At 34.6% G+C, this 17,178-nt stretch overlaps 2 protein-coding genes across 3 annotated transcripts in view; one reads left to right on the top strand and one right to left on the bottom strand.

Annotated features, from left to right (window-relative positions):
- LOC123876686 (neuronal PAS domain-containing protein 4B-like) overlaps nucleotides 1–17,178 on the bottom strand; it is a 176,487-nt gene that overhangs the window by 54,084 nt on the left and 105,225 nt on the right. The window lies entirely within an intron of this gene.
- Nucleotides 2,091–3,983, top strand: LOC123876687. Its single transcript, XM_045922983.1, has 2 exons — nucleotides 2,091–2,443; nucleotides 3,548–3,983. Exons 1-2 carry the CDS (start codon nucleotides 2,191–2,193, stop codon nucleotides 3,934–3,936), a joined length of 642 nt encoding a protein of 213 aa, XP_045778939.1. The 5' UTR covers nucleotides 2,091–2,190; the 3' UTR covers nucleotides 3,937–3,983.

Here is a 17,178-nt window from a genome sequence, read left to right as displayed (position 1 = left end):
AAATTTAAATACGAATGCAAGTTCAGGTATCGATGGTATAACGGCTAAAGCAATTAAATGTATTAATGACATAATAAGTGAAAATCTAAGTTTATGTATCAACAAATGTATGAAAGATGGTACATTCCCAGACAGCCTAAAGATAGCTAAAGTTAGCCCTATTCACAAAGCTGGCTCTAAATCTGACCCTGGGAACTATCGTCCCATATCGGTTTTGCCCGTATTATCAAAAGTATTTGAGCGGATTTTATATATACGTCTAAATAATTATCTAACAGAAAATAAATTTCTTTTCAAAGGCCAGTATGGCTTTCGTGCCAAATCAAATACTCTTTCGGCAACAATGGATCTGATTACCAAAATAAAAACTAATATTGACCAGAAAAAGATAGCTTTAGGTATATTCATTGATTTAAAAAAGGCATTTGACACCGTTTCACATACTATCTTGCTCAATAAGTTACAATGTATCGGTATATCAGGATCAGCTTTTAAAATTCTTGAATCTTATCTAACAGGTAGACAACAAATAGTAAAAATTGATAACTTTAAAAGCAAGTCATGTAACATTGTTTGTGGAATACCTCAAGGGTCCATCCTAGGCCCTTTGCTATTTTTGATTTACATAAATGATATTGGAAATCTGGGATTGATCGGAGAGGTATCCTTATACGCTGATGATACATGCTTATTTTATTTTGGAGAATCAATCCATGAAATTATGTCTAACGCACAAGCAGATCTAGATACACTAAATGAATGGTTACAGTACAATTTGCTTACTATAAATGTTGCTAAAACCTCTTACATGCTTTTTACTGCGAAAAACAAAAAAGTTCCTGATTTCGATCCCTTAACTATAAATAACCAAGAACTGAAACAGTCAGAAGCAGAAAAATATCTTGGTCTTGTACTGGATTCTAAATTAACATGGCGAGCTCATTTAGATTACCTGCAGACAAAAATCACATCATTGACTGGAGCGTTGCGTAAATCTGCACGCTGTATACCGCATAAAGTCCGAAGAATCATTTATAACTCATTAGCCAAGCCTTTACTGGAATACTTAATAGAGATTTGGGGATGTGCATATAAAACTAATTTAAAGGATCTTCAAATATCTCAAAACAAATTGTTAAAAGTTCTGTTTCATCTAGACTATCGCTTCCCGACTAAAGAATTATATAAGAAAACTGATGAACTATCTATAAGTCAATTATACAAATACAAAATATGTTTACTAGTTAGAAAAATACTTTTGGACTCCGTACATACACAAATCACTTTTAAAACAAAATCTCATAAATATGGTACACGTAACAAGCACAAGCTACAATTAACTAAAGCTAGGACTAATTATGGTACCAAAACTATACAGTTTGAGGGAGCGCTACTATATAATGACTTGCCAAAACACATATTGGAGGAAAAATCTTTTCCAAAATTTAAAGCTGAGTTAAAAAAGTATTGTCAGACATAATAGATAGATAGATAGATATATATTATAGTTTGTTAACTTCGAATGTAGCATGTTTTAAAATATTATTATTGTATAAAGTCACCGTACGTTTAAAAATTGATGTTTTATCTATATTTATATTTATTATTCTCATATAAGTGAACATTGTTCTTCTGAGAAATAAACTCTTTAAACCTTAATTGCTTAATTCGATTAAGGGTTAATCCGTCACTGCACAGACAGATACACAGACACACAGTTACATAGATACACAGATACACACGTCAAACTAGTAACACCCCTCTTTGGGTCGGGGGATAGTAACAAACAAAAGTTACTCTAGAACTTATTACAATATATTATTACGCCAACACTCAACAATATTTTTTCCTACTATTACGAAGGCATTACAGAGCACAATACATACACTCGTATATTCCACACGCTGTTAATGCTAACAATAAACAACATCCTATTCAATCAATTAGAGAGACAAAAAATGCCCGTAAAGTATTTGTATAAAATTGGCAAAAAAAAAACGATAAAAACATCTCCATAACAATCTATGATTAGCACTTGACAATAAAAAAACATTTAATGTCAGTTACAATAAAAATATTATCAGTGAAAACAATTAATTCAACGTACTCATCAAAACTCAATCTCAATAGTTTCCCGTGTGCTATGAAAATACTATAAGTTTTAGAAACACGTGTTTCATTTTGATAATCATGATGATACTACGGGTTTTCTATTGTTTCGGTCTCATAACAATTATTGATTGCGTTATAGACATGAATGAGCAACAATTTTCGTATATCGCTAACCATTTATCCATTGAAGAATGTAACAAACTCATCGCATCACTGCAGTTTGCGTCATACGACTTGCCAGTAAATTTCAAAGCTCAGAAGAAAATTACTGATATTGTTTCATGTGAAAAACTTTTGACTGATTATAGCAAAGGAAGGGAACCATGGGAAGGTGAAATTATAGAATTAAATGGATTATTAGGTCTATTTACATGCATGGGTGCGCTTTCATCTAACGTTAGACACATGCATTAAATACCCAGACGCATGTGCATGCCTTTAGTTCGCTGGCAATAGCGCATGCATCAAACCCTGTCCGAAGCACATGATATGTGAAATGACCTGTATTTGGTCTTACATGTCAAATTATTTAATAGAATTTAGGTAGGTAATTGAAAATGTGAGATTTTAACCGCACCGTAAGTTTTATATTTTCTGAAATAAGAAGTGTAAATTAAAAATTTATAACACCCCCGACAAGTGAAGGTTATAGTAACTAGAAAAGAGCTGATAACTTTCAAACGGCTGAACCGATTTTCTTGGATTATAGCTAAGAACACTCTCGATGCCACCTTTCAAACAAAAAAAAACTACTTATATTAAAATCGGTTCATTAGTTTAGGAACTACGATGCCACACAGATACACACTATACTATAACACTATTATAACACCCCTCTTTTTGTTCGGGGATTAAAAAGTAGTCATGTCCGTGTTCTGGATGCAAGCTAACTCTGTACCAAATAAGTGAGGCCCCATAGACTTAATCCACGTGAATTTAAGCTTTTTAAAAATCCCATGAACCCTTTGATTATGCGGAATAAAAAGTAGCCTATGTTCTTCCCCTGGATACAATTTATCTCTGCACTTTTCATCAAAATTGATTAAACAGATGGGTCGTGAAAAGGTAGGTACTTTTGCATTTCTAATTCAATTAGTATGGGTTAAGCTTGTTTTAAGTTGTGTTGTGATAAAATATAACTCAAAATTAAAAAACCCCCGACACAAAAACCTCTATAAGAAAACTAGAAAAGAGCTGATAACTTTTAAACGGCTGAACCGATTTTCTTCGATTATAGCTAAGAACACTCTCGATCAGGCCACCTTTCAAATAAAAAAAAACTAAATTAAAAACGGTTCATTCGTTTAGGAGCTGCGATGCCACAGACAGATACATAGATACACAGACACACAGATACACAGATACACACGTCAAACTTATAACGCCCCTCTTTTTGGGTCGGGGGTTAAAAATAGTTTTCTGTCTTTCTTTCAAGGTGAAAACAGAACTCATGAAGTGATAGCGCACAGGCTACGTCAAATTGGCAAGGTCGATATAGCAGATTGGCTAGGAAACGCCGTTTTCCATCATCTCGCAAAAGATATTAATGATTCGCTACTCCGGAATCCATTTGCGGACAGTCGTACTCAAAGTGCACTTAACACTAAATTACAGCAAGATAAAGAAACGCTCGTAGACGCGGAATGGGATCTCATCGATATTACTTTATGGATAGTGTTGGCTAGTTTACTTGCAAGCCTGGTTTTCTCGTGTTGCCGTGTATTATGCCTATCTTGTACGAGAAGTAACAGACAGTCGACAAATGAGGAGATGAAAGTGCTATTAAAACAAGAACATAGAAGCGAGAGTGACCACGACTTTTAAATGTGTGATTGCTATTTAAACTGTGTTCTTGAGTCTTTATGGGAACAAGATAAAGTTGAAAACTAAAACCTGACTGCGATCGTCTTAATAAACGCTGAAATATTATAGTAAAATTGTTTTTCTGTCGCTTGGTATATTTTATTGTTGTATTACATTTATATTTATGAACTCAGAATTTTCTCCTCTTTCATTTGACACCCCACTCGATACAATAGCAAAAAAAAATTTTTGAGACCCCCACTTTTTTTCATATAATATCCGTTTGGTCAATTTTTTTCGTATATGTCACCCGGACCCTTACGACGAATCGATCGACACCTCATTCATCAAAATCAGGCGCTACGGTGGAACACATAGAATCTGGATACAAACATACATACCCACATACATACATAGACTGCTAAAATCATAACCCTTCTTTTTGGCTTTGCCGCAGTCGGGTAAAAAGGCACTAGGCACTACATTATCACATTGCATATGCTAGACCCCAAAGTAATCCATATTTCCATACCAATATTAATTATAAATGCAAAAGCGTGTCTGTGTGTTACCTTCTACACGGCCCATCCATTTTACAGCTGAAATTAATAACCAATCCTATCTGTAATCTATCGATAGGTTACTTACTGACATTGATTTTTACCAAAAATTGTATGGTTTTTTTGTGTCAATTAAGGATAGATTGATTATTATTATTGATTTCCATTTTTGATCGAATTTGACGAAATTTAGCACAGCAATAGATTGGATTACACAAGCTACAGACTGTTCATCCAGAAAAATTCAAAAATATAAATATAAATCCACGCCGACGAAGTTGCGAGTATCATCTAGTTTGCAATAAAAAAGATAAAAACTCGGTACAAATTAGTTCAAAAGAATCCTAGCCAATGCAGCCAGTGCCAATTATTGTTTAAATAAAACCGGCCAAGTACGAGTCAGACTCGCGCACTGAGTGTTCCGTACTCGGGTATTTTTTCCAACATTTTGAACGATAATTCAAGAACTATTATACATAAAAATATATTAAAATCTGTTTTAGAATGTACAAGTAAAGCCCTTTCATATGATACCCGACTTGGTATAGTTATCTTACTTTGAAAATTGAAACACATTTTAATTTTTTCAAAATGATGTTACCACAAATTCACGGTTTTCAGATTTATTCCTTTACTTGTGCTATAAGACCTACCTACCTGCCAAATTTCTTGATTCTTGGTCAACGGGAAGTACCCTATAGTTTTCTTGACAGACACGACGGACGGACGGACGGACGGACAGACAGACAGACAACAAAGTGATCCTATAAGGGTTCCGTTTTTCCTTTTGAGGTACGGAACCCTAAAAAGTGAGCAAAAATAACGTAGACGACGTAATGAGCGATCGGAACGCACAGGCCGTCCTGATTGGAACCTAAATGTCCCTCTGTCCACGACCTGCCCACTAACAAGGTGGTTTCGGGATTGCGCGTACGCCATCGCCCGTGTCATCTCGCGCTGAGCTTGATAAGCCTCATTAGTGGCCGTCTTCTTAACTTCATCAAGCGATACAGGGGGTATCGACTTCCAATATCCTTAGTACAAGCTTGCATAACTCGACAACGTTGATAGATTTCGAGTAGGTAACGAATTACTGTGACGTCAGAGAAAACTGTTCAATTACGAGTCTGACTCCATACGAAGGGTTCCGTACCATCCGTCGTACAATACTTTCTATTTATTTTTAATGTTCAATTCTTTGTTATAGCAGCAATAAAAATACATACTCTGTGAAAATGTCAGCTCTACCTATTACGGTTCATGAGATACAGCTTGCTGACAGAGAGATGGACGGACGAACAGATAGAGGCTCAGTAATAAGGTTCCGTTGGCACCGTTCGGGTACGAAACATTAATAATAGTCACAAAGGTCCTTGTATTAATACCGATTTTTCTGTAGGTACAAAAAAAACGGTTCTGTAGGGGCAAAGTTGTAAGCGCTGTGCTGGCTGTAGAGGAAGAGAAGAACTCATACTTCAAAACAAGTGTAAATTAAAAATTTATAACACCCCCGACGATCCAAGTATTTGAGTTTTCCAAAACATCATTTTCAAATAAATAATTATGTATTTAGGCAACGTCCATCTTGGCAGCTTGACATTTGTCAATTGAAATAATATTAAGAACCTAACAGTTATCTAACCTTCTTTTCTACAAGAAAACTAGAAAAGAGCTGATAACTCTTAAACGGCTGAACCAATTTTTTTGGATTATAGCTAAGAACACTCTCGATCAAGCCACCTTTCAAACAAAAAAAACTAAATTAAAATCGGTTCATTCGTTTAGGCGCTACGATGCCACAGACAGATACACAGATACACAGATACACAGACACACAGATACACAGATACACACGTCAAACTTATAACACCCCTCTTTTTGGGTCGGGGGTTAACAAGAGTATTTAGGTTCATTTCACTAAGACGCTACACTTAGTGTCGACTCTCTCGTTGTCGAGATGTGAAAATTCGTACTACACCCAATAAATGTGGTAACGACGCGATTAATAGTAACTAGTTAAGTACAAGTCTTTGTAGTGTAACTGTTCAGAATGTCAACCATTGTTTTTATTATCTATTCCCAATTAGCAAACGCAAAGTTTATTGCGAAACTGATTCTGAAATTAACGTCCATTTGTCAGGCGTATCGAAAACCCATTATTCAAGCGAGATTTATATTTTAGGTGTTGGGTAGCTTTTAAATGTGGTGTTATTTTTTGTTCCTTGGATCTTTTAGATTATGTGTTTAGATTCTGTTTTATTATTTTTATTAGATATTCAAGAATTTCATTTACTGACTAAAATTAATAACTTGTTTTATTTGTGACTTTTTGTCTTTTAGGCTTTTAAAATCCCACTGTTTTACCATATTTTCTATAACATTTGATAAAATATTTATGCTTATTATTTTTCTGAAAATAACAGTAAAATACATTACTTTTACTTATTTTTGTCCTTTACTGTTTCAGTTTGAACTGTAATTGATATAAATCGCCTTCGATTAAAGATGCTGACTGAATTGGGCCAAGTATAGACCAGTAATAAATAAATTGCAGAGTATTAACCTAACCAACTTTAGTATAAAGGAGAGCAGTTATATATTACAGTGATAGTAATATTACATATCCCAAGGGACTGTAGCCTCTAATGAACGCCATATCAGACGAGAGTGAACTGATAAAACACCATTAATAAGCTCGGACATTTCTCTGGCGGACTCATTGCTATATACTGATTGATATCGATTATGAAATGGAGTATAAAGTGGCCATTATTCAATATCTATTTATCATAATGCATTAATCAGTTGCATTCATTTCCAGGGGATAAATAATAAAAACATTCATAACTGTTTCGTTTATGATGTAGAATTAATTCGACGATTTATTTGTATAACCAGATTTGAAAAGTTTGCTTACTGGTTACCCCCTGGGTCGATTGCGAATAAATTGACAATATATTTACCGATATTGCTTACAATTAGTTAACTGACTTTTAGATTAGATATTAAACTCGTATACGGATTTATACCCACGAGTTTTACCTTTTTGCCAAGTATTCAGCTATATTATTTGTGTTATAATTTAGCTTGAACTATCTTATAACCCTTACTGCTTACTTAAGAGAAATTCTAAACCCTATAAAAGTCTTGGCATATCTAACCCTTATAGCAAGTTAAATCTACAGTATGGATTAAAGCTATTAACTCTCAGAAGAGGAATATTTAACATCTAAGACACCAAAATTATAATAAAAACGACGCAAAATCGTGTCTTTTATCTATACTAATAAATAAAATTGGAGTGTCTGTCTGTAATTTCGAAATAACTACCTCATATTAAGCTCATATGGTTATTTGAACGATACCAACACTGAATCACACGTTTTTAAAATTTTTGTCTGTCTGTCTGTCTGTCTGTCTGTCTGTCTGTCTGTTTGAAAAGGCTAATCTTCGGAACGGCTGGACCGATTTTGACGGGGTTTTCACAGACAAGTAGAGGATTGATCAGGGAGTAAAATAGGCTACTTTTTTAACCGACTTTCAAAACGGGAGTTGTGTTTTTCTTCCTATGTACACCGAAATCTCCGAGATTTCTGAACCGATTTGCGTAATTTTTTTTTTAATCGATAGAGGAACTTTGTGACAACTTTCCCACGGGATTTCAGACCCTAAATCCACGCGGGCGAAGCTGCGGGCATCAGCTAGTCATAAAATAAAATGAAGAAATCGCTGACTATGTTTAATTTACTCGTACTTCTTCTAAGTATTACTCTTATACATTATTATATTGCTGCAACCATCAAACTTCGTACTAGTATGTCTATAGACTGTTTTTATAACATTTTCACAATCAAAAACCTTATGGCCTTTCATCTCTAAGTGCCTTTCAAAAAACATGAATAACTTCTTCAGTCCTAATTGACTGTGAGGTAAGAAAATTAAAAGCTACATTTCGAATATTAATTAATACATTAAAATCGATACCGCAAGAAATAGAAGCAGGTCGATTGGTCGTATCGACCATCGAACGTCGGGTCTGAACACCATTCAAATTGTAACGTCACTCATAGTTTATTCGGTATAAATGAAATTGATGAGAACATAATTAATGAGTTTACTTTCAAATCTTTTAAGTTAGTTAATATTAAAATCATCGACAACTTTTTCGGGCTGTATATTAATTATTAAGGTTCCGTACTTACTTATTTACCTCAGACATCAGAATGAAAAAAAAAAAGAAAAGATGGAGTGTTTATATGATCATTTAGCTCTAAAACTAGACACAGATAAAACAAATTTATTGATATAGAAGTTTCCCATTTAGAGATAAAAAAGAATGGGGAAAAAGGGAAAAATCCGAAGAAAAAACTTAGTTAAAAGGAATAACTTCAACGAGATAAAATTGAATTCAACCGGTTACTTTTTCGGGTTGTATTCATTTTTTTTATGATTCTGTACCTTTCTCAGAGAAAAGAAAAGAAAAGAGTCTATAATAACCACGTAGTCTTTGTTTAATTTTGGAGATAAATATATCTAGATAAAACTAATTCAATGACATACAATTTTTACATTACATTACAAAACAACGTAAAGAAAAGGGGACCAGTAGGTACAGTTAAAAGATTTAAGAGAAATCTCAACTTGTTAGAGAAAGAATATGAGATCTTTAAATATAATCTTCCATTTTATGTTTTAAAGTTTCATTTTTTTAAGGCAAACAGGTAAGTGTACATAAAAAATAGTAGCTAAAAAGGCTTTCATAAAATCCGTGGATCTCTAAAAGCAGGCGTATAATAAAAAGGTCAGACTGACGAACAAATTGATAGACATCAATATGTAGCGGAGTTATTACTGGTAATTGAATAGCCACGATGGAAAGTGACGGTGTGAGGTTTGACCAGTTCTGTGTAATTACTTCTAGAGGTCATAAACTTGTAATAAGCTGAAGCAGACTAGATAGGTTTCCAGTTTACTTTTTGTGAACGCATCATCTTACCTAAAAGAGAAAGAGCCTGTGAGGATCAGATCTTCGTCATTTTATAAAAGCTGAAAGTTTTACTGCGTTGTCCCCAGAACTGGTAGGAACGATTAGTGAAACTTTAACAAATTTTAAGGGTGTCTGGCAGGGTGTTGCCTCGACACTGTATGTCGTATTATTCCGAAGAAAAAAAATTACACTATACTGTGACGAAAAATTTTATACACCTTTGTTACCTGTTATCCAATGATCCACGATGATCCAATCTTCATAGCCGCTGATCGTTTATATCTGTGTTGGGGCCAATGCGCAGAGACACTTTTAGTTTTTATAAAATAACGAAAGTCTGGGCTTCACAGGCTCTTAGACCACTAGCCGATGGTTAATTGCCCAACTTTTACTTGTAGATGGGTATTTAAATTAAGTAAGTAGTTAGATTCTAGACAGAAGTTAATCTCATGTTACCTCATCTTAATTTATGAGGCATCGTAAATGTTTTCCTTTCGAAATAGTTAACTTCTTTCACATTTTACAGATTTTCTTTAATACTCTACCAATTATTCCTGTCAACCACGTTCCCCTAAGTCTCGAGTATGTTCATGTAACTATTGCTTCTTTCTAATTTTCAATATCCAAAAGGTACCTAGGTACCGATATGTACCTGTATTTTTTACCCCTATACACTGAGTAGTGAGTATGGGAAATAGAACTTTTAGCGTATCATTTTGGGAAGCTCTGGCCTTTACAAACAAACTCTAGAACATTTTGCTTCTTAATTAAGATTAAGATTGTTATAATAAACTAGCCGATGCCCGCGACTTCGTCCGCGTGGATTTAAGTTTTTCGAAATCCCGTGGGAACTCTTTGATTTTCCGGGATAAAAAGTAGCCTATGTTCTAATCCAGGATATTATCTATCACCATTCTAAATTTCAGCCAAATCCGTTCAGTAGTTTTTGCGTGAAGGAGTAACAAACATACACACACACACACACACACACACACACACACATACAAACTTTCGCCTTTATAATATTAGTGTGATAGTAAATACATAGATTTTCAATCTTATCTCTGTTTTTATTGAAATTTATACAGTAGGTATAACTTAAAGATAAGCTAATTACTGTAAAAATCATGTTCACCTCTATCACACTTATCACACTAATATTATAAAGGCGAAAGTTTGTATGTGTGTGTGTGTGTATGTTTGTTACTCCTTCACGCTAAAACTACTGGACGGATTGGGCTGAAATTTAGAATGGAGATAGATTATACTCTGGATTAGCACATAGGCTACTTTTTATCCCGGAAAATCAAAGAGTTCCCACGGGATTTTTAAAAAACTACATCCACGCGAACGAAATCGCGGGCGTCAGCTAGTGTTAGATAAATGTTGCATAATAATATTGTATCTCTTTCTTTTGATATTGTTTGATGTGTCTCCTGTTTCACTCAGTCGAATTGTCAACAAAGAGCCAGTTATAAAGTAATACATTATAATCTCCTCTTAAGGTAATTGCTATTTGACAAATCGCAAAAATGCTGTACTTTGAAGTAAATTGTTTATTTTTCTAAAGCATTAACAGCTATTAAATACATGCAATTAAAAACTTCAGTTTGTGAAGATTATAAGGGCCTCTTTTTATTTAGTATACATTATCCCAATAAAAAAAAAAAACCAAGTTGAAAACATTGCTGTTCGCAACTTGTTCTGTAAAAGTTTTCTTTAACATCTTGATACTTTGAAGCCAACCTCCAGAAAATGATATGTTTAGGTTTAGCAATCAATTTTAACTGTTAGTTTTATACTAAATGTTTTTCGTTTCTTAAATAATCTAAAACTAACCAAAAACTTCCTGTGCTATTTATTTTCTTGCAGGCGCTCTATGGAATTCAGTGTCCACTGGACTCTAATGGCGGACGGACTGCGCGCGTCATTTCGTCGCAAAATATTATTTAAAATGAATTTAAGCTTATTATTTTTGAATGAAAGTTGTGTTTATAATCGTTGAAAAATAAAATAGGGATTTTTTCATTTCTAAATGAAGCCTGCTTATATACTAAATTTTATTCTAAAGTTACGGTTTTACCAGGTAAATACTCGGAGGTTGTCATAGATTATGATGACAGATAGTAAGTGTTCTAAATAGGTATTATACCTATGTTAGGAGATAGCGCGCCTCGTTCCGGGTGCCGTGTTCCGAAATGGATTTCGTAGTAGTGCAAGTTTGGTGCAAGCCCCACATGACGGAGGGGTATGCGTCAGGCATTTCCTGTGTACAAAAAAAAGACCTATATTTCGGATCCATATTTCATCACTGACAATATGCACTATTCAAAGACTGTTCTTCAAGCATTGAGGAATTTTGGACAGAGACATCTCGAAGGTTCCCGAAGGCTGCCTGAGTTAGATTTGTCGGCTAGCTAGCTTTTTTCGAAATTGGACTTACTTAGCTGGATTGTGTGTTAGAGCTTTCTTATGAGATATTATATGTACATAATATAACCATGGGTCTCATAAGAAAGCTCAGATTCATGCTGCGGGCAGTGGGGAGAGCCTAAAGGTTGGAACGCCATTTCGGCGGCCGTGTTTCCTGCCATATATACCTTAGATACCTGCAAGCCAAGAGTGAATAGGCATCTTCTAGGTAAGCGTGCTCCAACTTGGACCTCATCATTGCTTTCTTTAAAGCATGATTGTCGTCAAGCGCAAGCGCAAAGATTCAGGCGGCGCAAACCCGTAGCATGTGGAAGACCCTATTAAAGACCTATGTTCACTGTGGACGTCTGTCGGTTGATGTTGATGATTATGTCTTTAGTGCAAGTAGTTCAGTAGTTTCAGAGTTTATCGATAACAAACAAACAAACCTTTCCTCTTCATAATATATGTAGTTAGTAGCGCAAACTTGGAAAAAAATCTCGTGGACACTCTTTGATTTTCCGAGATAAATGTCATTTTACCTGACAGCCCTAATCAATTTTATCACTGATATTAATAACTAATTCATAACCGTTAAACCTAAGTGTCAAAATCTCGTTTTTCTAGTCGAGTTCCGTAGGCTCTTTGAACCCACTGCATTATTATCCCAAGAAAACCTACCATTAGATGTAGGAATAATGGAAAGAGGTCACAACCCTCAGCAATAAAGAATACGATGCGGAGAGAGATGTCACTCTCAAGGTCTTTAAATGTATCCATGCAAAAAACCACGTCGACTGGTTGCTCCGTTGCAGCGTGATTGAATATTAAACCAACAAACACACTTTCGCATTTGAAATATGGCCAGTGATTATAAGAAACAGTTTAAATCTCTCTCTGCTCTCTGAGAGACGTTAGGCAAAGTGAACACGAATTATGACACTTCTGTGTTCTTATACAAGCTTAGGTCTCTCAATTTTGTCAATTAATGTCAAATTTCTTTCTCAGATCAAAACCTAGTAAGTGGTTTAAATTCAAAAGAAGTTTAGGCCGTAGTTCTTTCTGGTCCAATGCGGAATGGCATACTTCACACACCTTTGAGAACATGGAAAACTTGCAGGTATGCAGGTTTCCTCACGATGTTTTCCTTCGCCGTTAAAGCAAGTGATATTAAATTGCTTAAAACGCACATAACTGAAAAGTTAGTAGTGCGTGATTCCGGGATCGAACCCCCGACCTTCGATTAGGAGGCGGACGTTCTAACCACTAGGCTATGACAGTTTTTAAATTAAAGGGGTTTAAATATTTTAGTGTGAAGACTGGCCAACACATTTATTCATTACATGTGCATCATTTTCTTTTTTAGGGTTCTGTACCTCAAAATGAAAAACGGAGCTCTTAAAGGACCACTTTGCTGTCTGTCCATTTGTCCGTCCGTCCGTCAAGAAAACCTATACAGTACTTCCCGTTGATCTAGAATCACGAAATTTGTTCTCGGATTTATTCCTTTACTTGGGCTATGAGATTTGAGACCTATCTACCTGCCCATAATTCTAGGTTAACGGGAAATACCCTATCGGTTTTCTTGACAGACACGACAGACGGACAGACGGACAGAAAGACAGACAACAAAGTGATCCTATAAGGGTCCCGTGTTTCCTTTTGAGATATGGAACCCTAAAAACATTATGTAAGTATGCAAAGTATTTCCCTTGCAAACCATATTTAACAGTTGACATGTAGAGGTCATTGACTTTTCCTATCTTACTTTTAAGTTTTAATGCATTATTAAGTATTTACTGTTTTGACATGGTATTTAGATAATGGGTGATATTTATTTTATTTAATCTAATTCCTTTTAAAAACTTAGTAAGGCGCATTAATCTATAAAAACCTAGCCAGTTCAAAGACTTACTATGTTTTAAAATGGTCAAAGCGACTTACTAGCTTTTAATTTTACTTTAATGTGGGTGTCCTTACAATACAACGGGACATACTATGAAAGTTAGGCTTATGACATAAAACGATTTTCGGAAAAATGACATTTACTTTGTTTTGATATGGGGCGGTCGATATAATTAGGTACTAGGGTAAAGGCTCGAGTAAATGAACAGATTGGACGTTTTTACATGTATTAAGAGCTGGAATAAAAAACCGGCTGATATACCTTTTTTAAATATTTTCTTACAAATTCTTACACTTTTTTCAATTTCAATTTCAAAACCGTGTTCCGTTCAAACCGTTCAAAAGTGCGTGTGTGAGTGTGTTTTATGTTTGTACGAGTGTTTGTGAGTGTGGTATTGCGTTGTATAACCACATGAGTAGCGAACAGAGTCAAAGCTTCATATAAGCGCGCTACGATAGGTACACTACTACAAGCTTGAGGCGCGTGTGTGCGTGAGCACAGGCGCTACGTCGCGTACGGAGAGAAATCGGTTTATACCGGCTCGGCCTGTGCTCAAGTTCAGGGGCTGCAGTACACGTCGCGCGTCGTGTTTTCATTTAATTTAATGTTAATGATAATAATTTAAATAGTGTTTAAAATCTATTTTCTTGAACTGTCATAGATTTTGTTCAAAATCAATATCTGAGGATCCCTAGGATCACAAAACAGGAAATTGTTACCAAAATTTAAAAAAATCGACGCCATTTTGAAATTCTTTGTTAATTGACCGATTTCGTTCAAAATCGATATTTAGAGCTCCCTGGGATCACAAAATAAGAAACTGTTACCAAAATTTAAAAAGTCGACGCCATTTTGAAATTCTTTGTTAATTGACCGATTTCGTTCAAAATCGATATTTAGAGCTCCCTGGGGATCACAAAATAAGAAACTGTTACCAAAATTTAAAAAAGTCGACGCCATTTTGAAATTCTTTGTTAATTGACTGATTTCGTTCAAAATCGATATTTAGAGCTCCCCGGGATCACAAAATAAGAAACTGTTACCAAAATTTAAAAAAGTCGACGCCATTTTGAAATTCTTCGTTAATTGACCGATTTCGTTCAAAATCGATATTTAGAGCTCCCTGGGATCACGAAATAAGAAACTGTTACCAAAATTTAAAAAAGTCGACGCCATTTTGAAGTTCTTTGTTAATTGACCGATTTCGTTCAAAATCGATATTTAGAGCTCCCTGGGATCACGAAATAAGAAACTGTTACCAAAATTTAAAAAAGTCGACGCCATTTTGAAATTCTTTGTTAATTGACCGATTTCGTTCAAAATCGATATTTAGAGCTCCCTGCGATCACAAAATAAGAAACTGTTACCAAAATTTAAAAAAGTCGACGCCATTTTGAAATTCTTTGTTAATTGACCGATTTCGTTCAAAATCGATATTTAGAGCTCCCTGGGATCACAAAATAAGAAACTGTTACCAAAATTTAAAAAGTCGACGCCATTTTGAAATTCTTTGTTAATTGACCGATTTCGTTCAAAATCGATATTTAGAGCTCCCTGGGATCACAAAATAAGAAACTGTTACCAAAATTTAAAAAAGTCGACGCCATTTTGAAATTCTTTGTTAATTGACCGATTTCGTTCAAAATCGATATTTAGAGCTCCCTGGGATCACGAAATAAGAAACTGTTACCAAAATTTAAAAAAGTCGACGCCATTTTGAAATGCTTTGTTAATTGACCGATTTCGTTCAAAATCGATATTTAGAGCTCCCTGGGATCACAAAATAAGAAACTGTTACCAAAATTTAAAAAAGTCGACGCTATTTTGAAATTCTTTGTTAATTGACCGATTTCGTTCAAAATCGATATTTAGAGCTCCCTGGGATCACAAAATAAGAAACTGTTACCAAAATTTAAAAAAGTCCACGCTATTTTGAAATTCTTTGTTAATTGACCGATTTCGTTCAAAATCGATATTTAGAGCTCCTTGGGATCACAAAATAAGAAACTGTTACCAAAATTTAAAAAAGTCGACGCCATTTTGAAATTCTTCGTTAATTGACCGATTTCGTTCAAAATCGATATTTAGAGCTCCCTGGGATCACGAAATAAGAAACTGTTACCAAAATTTAAAAAAGTCGACGCCATTTTGAAATTCTTTGTTAATTGACCGATTTCGTTCAAAATCGATATTTAGAGCTCCCTGGGATCACGAAATAAGAAACTGTTACCAAAATTTAAAAAAGTCGACGCCATTTTGAAATTCTTTGTTAATTGACCGATTTCGTTCAAAATCGATATTTAGAGCTCCCTGCGATCACAAAATAAGAAACTGTTACCAAAATTTAAAAAAGTCGACGCCATTTTGAAATTCTTTGTTAATTGACCGATTTCGTTCAAAATCGATATTTAGAGCTCCCTGGGATCACAAAATAAGAAACTGTTACCAAAATTTAAAAAGTCGACGCCATTTTGAAATTCTTTGTTAATTGACCGATTTCGTTCAAAATCGATATTTAGAGCTCCCTGGGATCACAAAATAAGAAACTGTTACCAAAATTTAAAAAAGTCGACGCCATTTTGAAATTCTTTGTTAATTGACCGATTTCGTTCAAAATCGATATTTAGAGCTCCCTGGGATCACGAAATAAGAAACTGTTACCAAAATTTAAAAAAGTCGACGCCATTTTGAAATGCTTTGTTAATTGACCGATTTCGTTCAAAATCGATATTTAGAGCTCCCTGGGATCACAAAATAAGAAACTGTTACCAAAATTTAAAAAAGTCGACGCCATTTTGAAATTCTTTGTTAATTGACCGATTTCGTTCAAAATCGATATTTAGAGCTCCCTGGGATCACAAAATAGGAAACTGTAACCAAAATTTAAAAAAGTTGGCACCATTTATAATTCTTTCTAAATTGACTGATTTCGTTCAAAATCGATATTTAGATCTATGGATCGATATTTAAAGATCGATATTTAAACTAAGCAAACACAACAAAAACAAACTTTGCCATCTTGTTGAACAAATAACTATTGTTAATTAAATTGTATCCTCCAGTGCCAACCCTACCAAAATAGTTATAAAATTTGCTTGCTTCTTAGAAGCTTTGCCTCTGTTTGCTACTCTGTGGTATAACACCATGTTAGTAAATCTTAGTATATTTTTAACCGACTTTAAAAAAAGGAAGAGTTTCTGAATTCGTCGGTATCTTTTTTTTTATGTATGTTCCCCGATTACTCAAAGACGCCTGGACTGATTTGGATTTTTTTTTTGTTTGATAGGGTATACTTTGCAAGTGGTCCCATATAAATTTGGTAAAGATCTGATGAATATCTTTGAAGATGGAGAACAGAACTCCTCAATGGATAAGAGCAAATTCAATTTTTTTTTAAT

Source organism: Maniola jurtina, chromosome 22 (assembly GCF_905333055.1).
Source record: "Maniola jurtina chromosome 22, ilManJurt1.1, whole genome shotgun sequence".
NCBI lineage: Eukaryota > Metazoa > Arthropoda > Insecta > Lepidoptera > Nymphalidae > Maniola > Maniola jurtina.
The sequence above is the reverse complement of the archived record's forward strand: the minus strand, read 5'-3'. Positions and strand labels throughout refer to the sequence as shown.